Source organism: Vigna radiata, chromosome 6 (assembly GCF_000741045.1).
Source record: "Vigna radiata var. radiata cultivar VC1973A chromosome 6, Vradiata_ver6, whole genome shotgun sequence".
Lineage (NCBI taxonomy): Eukaryota > Viridiplantae > Streptophyta > Magnoliopsida > Fabales > Fabaceae > Vigna > Vigna radiata.
The window spans coordinates 23,389,353-23,398,454 of record NC_028356.1 but is presented as its reverse complement, the minus strand read 5'-3'; the positions used below and the strand labels follow the sequence as shown (position 1 = coordinate 23,398,454).

Genomic DNA, 9,102 nt, shown 5'->3' with positions numbered 1-9,102 from the left:
ATAGGATGTTTAGTTTTTCTGTTCCATAAAACTAGGCACGTTCAAATCTGTGCAACCACATACAGTTATGCTCTGCTTACGTGGTATACCTTTTCTTTTAATTAGTTACTGTATTGGCTATATAAAGTCATTTACTTCCTTAAATAAATTAAGCTTTTAAAGCTACAATTGTGCTTTGATAATATTTCATTTTAAACACTGGTATCAGAGCCCACACACGGGCCTGATACATATATTAGAAAAACACAAGAGAAAAAGGGTAAGCAGAAACAAATGGTTGACGACAACAGTTTTCTCAACATTCCAAAGTTTGATGGAGACTATGATCACTGGTCCATGCTAATGGAAGATTTGCTGAGATCCAAGGAATATTAGAGTGTGGTGGAGCAAGGCTATGAAGAACCCAAAATACTGGAGTCACTCACAGGAGTAGAACGTAAAACTCTGGAAGAGCCGAAATTGAACGACCTACGAGCAAAGAACTATCTCTTTCAATCCACTAACAAGAATATTTTGAAAACCATCACCAACAAAGCTACCTCCAAAGCACTTTGGGATTCAATGAAGCAAAAGTATCAAGGGAATGCTCGAGTTAAACGTGCTCAACTTCAACGACTTCGAAGGGAGTTTGAAATTCTAGAAATGCAAAATGGTGAATGTGTGAATGATTACATTTCTAGAGTCATGATCATTACAAATGACATGAGAGGAGCAGGAGAGACCATGGAGGATGGACATATTGTTGAAAAGATTTTGCGTACATTATTTGACAAATATAATTACATTGTATGCTCAATCGAAGAATCCAAGGACATCAATGAAATGACGATAAATGAGTTGCAGAGTTCATTACTTATACATGAACACAATATAAAAAGACAGGAAATAACTAAACAAGCATTGAAAGTCACAGGAGACTATTATGCTCCACAAGTTACTGAACATCTCAGTAATAGAGGCAGAGGACGGGGCGGATACAGAGGCAAAGGAAGAGGCAGAGGTAGAGCTTTTGAAAAATCTACAGTTTAGTGTTATCGATGTCACAAGTTGGGACATTTCCAATATGAATGTCCCACATATGCCAATTATGCAGAACACACAGAGTTGGATGAAGGAAAGGAGATGTTACTTATGTCATATGTGGAAATGCAAGGAGTCAAACGAGATGAAATGTGGTTTTTGGACTCTGGATGTAGCAATCACATGAGTGGAGACAAGAAATGGTTCATTGAACTTGACCAATCATTCAGACATAGTGTTAAACTAGGAAATGACTTCAAATTGAATGTCATGGGAAAAGGCAATGTTCGAATGAAATTAGAAGGACAAATTGTGACCTTCATAGAGGTATTTTACATTCCTGATCTTAAAACAAATTTGCTTAGCATTGGTCAACTTCAAGAACGAAATTTGTCTATACTAATTAAGAATGGATGTTGTAGTATTTATCATGATACTGAAGGTCTGATTATACGAACTATGATATCTGAAAATCGTATGTTTGTGCTTATGGCATCTATTGCTATTGTTGATACTAATATATCAAAGGCAGCATGTTTAAATGTAACCTCTGAAAATATTACAAGCCTGTGGCATTAGAGGTTTGGTCACCTAAACATGAAAGGACTACGGACTCTTGCATATAGGAAGATGGTTCAAGGCCTGCCAATATTGAAGAATCAACCGAAGTTGTGCACCATATGCATGACTAGAAAACAACAACGACTTTTTTTTCCACAGAAAAGCACTTGGAGAGCTTCCAGACCTCTACAACTCATTCATTCAGATATATGTGGTCCAATTACTCCTGAATCTCACAGTCATAAAAGGTATATCCTCACCTTTATAGATGATTATAGTCGAAAAATGTGGTCCTATTTCTTACATGCCAAGTATGAAGCCTTTGATACTTTCAAAAGGTTTAAATCATTGATTGAAAAAGCAACAGGATGCAACATAACCTGTTTGTGCACTGATAGAGGAGGAGAGTTCAACTCATCAGAATTCAGTGACTATTGTAGCAATAATGGAATCACAAGACAACTCCCTGCACCTTACTCACCACAACATAATGGAGTGGCAGAAAGAAGAAATCAAACCTTGATGAACATGGTGAGATGTATGCTCACAGCACGAGATGTTCCAAAGCAATATTGGCCTGAAGCAGCAAACCTGGCCACTCATATATTGAATAGATGCCCAACCTCAATCCTACCAAACATGACACCTGAAGAAGCTTGGAAAGAGAGAAAACCTTCAGTCACCATCTCAAGGTGTTTGGATGCATAGGTTATGTTCACATTCCTGATGTGACAAGGAAGAAGCTAGATGAGAAAAGCATCAAGTGTGTATATATGGGAGTCAGTAAAGAGTCTAAAGCTTTTCGAATGTATGATCCAGAAACAAAGAGGATTATTATTAGCCAAGATGTAGTTTTTGATGAAATGGAAAAGTGGGACTGGAAGAAGACAAAATAAGCTAATTCTCTTCAAATAAAGTGTGGAGAAGAGGAAGAAAATAAAGGAAATAAAGATTTAGCAGTAACAAATCAAGAAGATAATGAGAATGTAGAAGAAAGTACAGAAGAGGAAAGAACCAAACTCCCAGAAAGAAGAAGACAACCACCAGTATGGATGAGGGACTATGAATCTAGAGCTGGACTGTCAAAAGAAGAAGATGAAGAAGAAATGACACAAGAAGTGGAACAACTCATTCAAGAGATACAGCAACTTGCCATGTTCACATCATATGATTCAATTGATCCCACCACCTTTGAGGAAGCAACCAAAAGTCAGATATGGAGGGATGCAATGGAGAATGAGATTGCAGCGATCAACAAAAATGGAACGTGGGAACTAACAACCTTACCGACAGGAGCAAAGAAAATTGGTGTTAAGTGGGTGTTTAAGACCAAGATAAATGAAAAAGGAAAAGTAGACAAATATAAGGCTCGTCTTGTAACAAAAGGGTATGCTAAAAAAGCTGGAATTGATTACACCGAAGTATTTGCACCTGTGCCAAGATGGGATACCATTCGATTGACTTTATCCATTGCATCCAGTCGAGGTTGGATAGTTTACCAACTAGATGTCAAAAGCGCATTCCTACACGGAGAGTTAGCAGAAGATGTGTATGTGGAACAACCAAAGGGATATGAGGTAATTAGTGAAGAAGACAAGGTGTATAAATTGAAGAAAGCTCTCTATGGGTTGAGACAGGCACCTAGAGCATGGTTCAGCAAGATAGAATCATACTTCCTCAAGGAAGGTTTTGAAAGAAGCACGAGTGATCACACGTTATTTACAAAGAAAGAAGGAACAGTAAACATTCTTATTGTGAACCTGCATGTAGATGACCTTATCTTTACAGGAAATAGTGAAAAAATGTTCCAAGAATTCAGAAACTCAATGAAAAAGGAATTTGAGATGACCGATTTGGGTAAGATGAGATATTTTCTTGGTGTGGAAGTCACACATACTTCAAATGGCATTTTTATTTGCCAGAGAAAATATGCTAACCAAATACTTGAAAGATTTGGTTTCCAAAACTGTTCAGCTGTTAAAAATCCAATTGTTCCAAGGTGTAAGCTCACAAAGGATGATGGTGGATTGAAGGTTGATGCTACTACATATAAGCAAATGGTGGGAAGCCTTATGTATTTAACTGTCACTAGGCCAAACTTAATGTATAGTGTAAGTTTAATGGCTCGTTTCATGAAAGCACCAACAGTTATGCATCAACAAGCAATAAAAAGGGTCCTACGCTATTTGAGAGGAACTACTGAACTAGGTTTGTTTTACAAAAGAGAAGGAAGAGAGACATTGGTAGCACTATGTGATAGTGACTATGCTGGAAAATGTGATGACAGAAAGAGTACTTCAGGGTATGTTTTTAAGATGTCAAATGGATTAGTTGCTTGGAGTTTTAAGAAGCAACCTGTGGTATCACTGTCCACCACCGAAGCTGAATATATCTCTGCATCAGCTTGTGCTACTCAGAGTATTTGGATGAAGCATGTACTTGAGAATTTGGGGATTAAGCAAAATAAATGTATCATTTATTGTGATAACAGCTCAACAATTAAACTCTCAAAGAATCCAGTTATGCATGATCGAAGTAAGCATATCCATGTTCGATTTCATTTTCTTCAAGAGTTGACAAATCAAGGAGAAGTTGAATTAGTATACTGTGGAACTAAAGATCAACTAGCTGACATCATGACCAAGGCCTTGAAGCTGGAAGCATTTATGCAGTTAAGAGAAAGACTTGGTATATGCCATATTGAGGAAATAAACTGACTGTATTTGCTAAAATAACAGTTCAGTTTAAGGGAGGAATGTCAGCCACGTTTCAATTCAATATTTTTAGTTATTTATTAATATATCTTATCCCTTAAAAATAGGATGTTTAGTTTGTCTGTTCCATAAAACTAGACACGTTCAAATTTGTACAACCACGTACAGTTATGCTCTGTTTACGTGGTATACTTCTTTTTTTAATTAGTTATTGTATTGGCTATATAAAGCCATATACTTTCTTGAATAAATTAAACCTTTAAAGCTGCTTTGATAATATTTCATTTTAAACCATCAGCTAGTAAACCTTTTTTATCAATTTTAACATGCTCTTAATGCTCTCTGTATTACACGTTTAGGAAGAGAATACTTTCTGCCAACAATTTAAAATATATTTTCGAATCTCGAATTATATTTCAAATAATACTTTTGTTTTCTCAAATATTTTATCTGAAATGTGTCTCTCAAAATATATTTCAAATTGATGAATTTAGAATATATACACAAAAAATTTGTAGAATATTTAATCTGAAACATATTTTCGAATCCAATAATATATTATAATTACACAATCCAGAACTTCCTTAAAACTACCTCCATCGGTTGAATGAAGAAGATGACCTGAAGGTTCATTTCTCATATTTTATTATAAATTGTTAAGGGGAAATGGAGATATGTAAATTTAGGGATTGCAGGAAGAAAAAAGGAGTGTACAGAAAGAAACACCCTTAGATCCAATAGCCAAACATTAATATCAAATAGGGTCACATTCCAACCAATATAACAGGAGACTTCGGAGTAGATTTTACATCCCTTCTAATTTGAACCGATATAATATATGCTCTTTTTTCTATTATGAGATATTGTAACTCTTTTTTTTTTTTATAATCGAGGCAAAACATTGTTATAAAAAAATTACTTCTGCATGAGTGGTCTCAGCAGATTCTAAAACACGATGTTTTCATGAAAAAATTTAGATAGAATATAGAAAGAAAACAAATTATCTTTCCTTTTCTTTATTAACAATAATAAAATTTAATTGATAATAATTATTTATTTATATTATAAGATTAATAATAATAAAAATATTATTTTACCATTAATAATTTAAACTATTGAATTAAAATTTAACATTAATATTTTACATCTATTAATTTTCTTAACGTCACCACCGTAATTTAATAAATATAATTAATTTTGAAATTTTATTTAATCTAATAAATTAATTTAATAATTTTTAATTATATATAATATTACAAATTTTAAATAATGTGAATCAATTTACTTTAATAAGTTATACTTATATTTTCAAAATAATATTTTAATAATTATGAAAATATTTTCTTTTAAGCAAAAAATCGTGTTCAAATTGGAGAATTGAATTCTATTGTTTTTCGACTGCCATCATCGTAATCATGTTCGTAATTTGGACACGTGAGAGATGAATCTACTCTAATTAATTGGTTAATTTTTATTTTTCTCAATTGACTTGGAATTTTTTTATTTTATTTAAAGTGACATTTTATCTATCTTCTTCAAAAGAAACATTCTTGTTGAGGTGTGAGGTAGAATCACCTAATCCTTCCACAATTTTTTCTCTTCACCGACCATCTTTTTCGTCCAAGTCCGTTCGAGAAGGTACTTGTCACAAGTCCTCTGATACTAAAGTTAGTTCAGAAATTCGTTCAATAATCAGAATGCACTATTAAATGTGCAATAAAATGAATCCACTTACTTTGTACCTTTGACTTCTATATGTAGTGTTGGCTATGGGCTTAGGATTAAGGTGTTCCTAATCACGGCCAATCACAGTCCAATAATTTTAAACCTCATCTTTGCTAACTAAACTCATTTTACCTTAATCTCGTTGCATTTCATCCGATTTGACCGTGCGGTTTTCTGCATTCTTGGGGACTGGCCATCCGGCGGATCCCGGTACACCAGGCTCCCCAAGCCCTAGACAAACACTTGTTGTGGGGTTTCAAAAAGAGAGTTGAGACATTTCGTGTGCCTGAAGTTTGAATTTTTAGGCGGGAAGACATGTGTCAGATGCCTGTAGTTGTTTGTTCTCAGGTAGCGGAAGAGTTCTTTCAACCCGGGTCCTTCTTCATGCTTTTGTTCAATGGTGGGGATACGTTGGCAGTTTCGAAAATTTTTGCTATAAATAGAAGTGAGCAATGCGTCATTTTCACCTTATTCTTCTTCCTTTTTACTGTAGTCGTTCGGTTACGATAAACTCAGGTAAATAAATGGCTACCGTTCCATTATCCTCTTCTACTGGTTCAATGGGCGGAGACGGCAGGGGCTCCTTAGGTCTTCGGAGCCCAGCGGTGACCGGATAGTACACGGGACATCCCTGTTTCTTTTAGAAGGCGGGGTCGAAGTGGATGCCATGAGGGCGGAACCTGTCGGTCGGTGGTCGGCCATCGGTGGTTACGAGTGGGCTTTGCATTACGTGGGGTCCTATGAGTCCAAGTACAAGAGTCGGCATGACCTCCTGGAGTGGGCCAACCAATTATTCTTGGCTCGAGATGAGGCAAACGCTCAGTTGATCCGTTTGAGCATGAGTTACCCCAACGAACGGGTCTTCCATGGGAAGGGGACAAGCAGCAAAGATTTTTTCTTTGTATATACGTATATATTCAACCGGATGTTCGTGTGCGTGCCCTTCACACGCTTCCAAGCGGCCGTCCTACAAAAGATGAACGTTGCCCCTTAACAATTACACCCGAACGGGTGGGCCTGCATTCAGTCGTTCATAGTGATGTGTTCGGCCTTAGCGATCGTGTCGTCCGTCTATGTATTTTTCCACTATTACCACGTCCAGCCACTCGTGAAACGGGGCTGGGTATCGCTAACGTTCGTCTAAGATTGGTTCTTTTTCATACCTTATTCCGAGTCTTTCAAGGATTTCAAGACTAGGTATTTCAAAATAATAATAAAAGAAGGCGGTCGCAACCAATTCCGCGATGCTGTGGGTGAAGCTTTGTTCCCTTATTATTGGACAAAGGACCCCGTCAGAATAAGCCCTGTGTCCACCGATGACATGACCCTCGTTGAAGTCGAGGCAGTTAAGACCATCAATGACCTTCCCCGCCGTCTTCACGCCCGTCAACTGGTCAATTGCCTTTGCCATGAGGATTTTACTAATGCGGCGTTCGGTACGATATTAGTATTCGTCCGCTTGTTTCTTTGATATTAACTTAGCTAAATTTTTGTTTTATTTGCAGGTGCCATGTCCTTCCCAGCTCCCCGCAAGACCAGTTATGTCCCCCCTTCGCGAAAGAGGGATCCACGACTGTCCGCTTCTAACTGGGAAGCACCTGCAACCCAACCTCAAACGAAGCCGCCCGTGGGGAATTCCCTATGCTAATTGTTCCTCCTTTGGCGGTGAACGTAGAATCTTCAGGCGCCGCTGTAGCCGCCTCTACGCAAGCACCGACCAACCTCTCTCGTTCTTCCAAGAAGAAAAGAAGATCTAAGGACGGAGAAAAATTGTCTTCCAAGAAGAGCAAGCGAGAAAACTCTCCCCATCCCCTTCCGGGTGGTTTGCTCGATCCATTCTTTGGTGTGAGCGACTCGCATGAGCTCCACTAAACGGACGGTGGTTGAGCATCTGTCCGAGAGGGAGGTTATCAAGGCCTCATGAGAATTTACCACTCGCGACGCCATGCTGATGTGGTACCTTGAGAACTTCGTCGACCGTCGCGGGCCTGAAGAGGTTCAGAAGGAGTTGGCGGCGGAGAAGAAAGCCGCTGAGGAAACTAAGGCAAATCTGGAGGCACTTTCCCTCGAACACTCTAAGTGCGAGGCAGCCCAAGCTGGCTTGTCGAAGAAGTTGAAGGGCGTTTGCGTCGAAGTCGCGACTCTCACACAGAAGCTGAAAGATCTTCAGGCGAAGTGTGATGAAGGGGCGAACGAGACCAACCGGCTGAAGTTGGATCTACAGCAGGTGGGGAAGAAGGCAAAAGAACAAGAAGGGGAATAGGCCGACTTGCACAAGGAAAATGGCCGGCTGGAAGGGGAGCTACTCAAAGCCAATAAAACCATTAAGCTCTTGAATGAGAATGTTCAAATTGAACATGAGGAGGGCTTCAACAAGGCCGTCCGGCAGGCTGCTTACCTGTTAGGAGCGGACCCTCTTTCCGCCGGTTTTGACATCGCCCAAGATGTCTATGAGGGGAAGATGATTTTGGTTCCCGTTTCGGATGGGGAAGAGGATCCAGTAGAAGAGGATGCTGGTGAGGAAGATGCCGGCGAGGAAAATGCCAACCACGACGAAGATGCCGGTGATGATGATGGCGTAGGAGATGACCAATGATGATTTTTCTTCGTTGGGGGGGGGGGGATTTTTTGCTTTTGATATTGTTAGGACCAGTTGATAGGGGGGTTTTTGTTTTTCACATTGCTAGGACCAATTGACAATTTGGTTTGTTTGCTTTGATGGCCTTTCAGCCGTATATGCATTGTATAGCCCCACAAGATTTTTTGGATATGCATTTAAGAATTAATCAAGTTACGGTGTCTTATACCAGGGGGATGTGAGGAAGGGGTGCCGTGAGATTGGAGATGAAATGAGGCTTGGAAGGCTGCTGGAACCAATAGAACAGTAACCGGCAGCAGAGGCANATCTGGAGNTCTGCTGGAGCAGTTTTGGCTGGGTANTTTGGAGTGACTTGCAGCGGAATAGAAGGTGTTTATGGTGAGGGAAGGTGGAGGCTAGCTTGGAGAGATGACTCACAACTCAGAAGGCTTCCTAGAGTGGAAGAAAGTTGCAATGGAAATCAAGCTAAGAAGGTGACTCTTG

General features: G+C 38.9%; 1 protein-coding gene across 1 annotated transcript; it reads left to right on the top strand.

Annotated features, from left to right (window-relative positions):
* Positions 1-561: 561 nt before the first annotated feature.
* On the top strand, positions 562-1,599 carry LOC106763585. The gene is made up of 2 exons (XM_014647757.1): positions 562-1,000; positions 1,094-1,599. The coding sequence occupies exons 1-2, from the start codon at positions 562-564 to the stop codon at positions 1,597-1,599; spliced, it is 945 nt and encodes a 314-aa protein (XP_014503243.1).
* Positions 1,600-9,102: the final 7,503 nt, after the last annotated feature.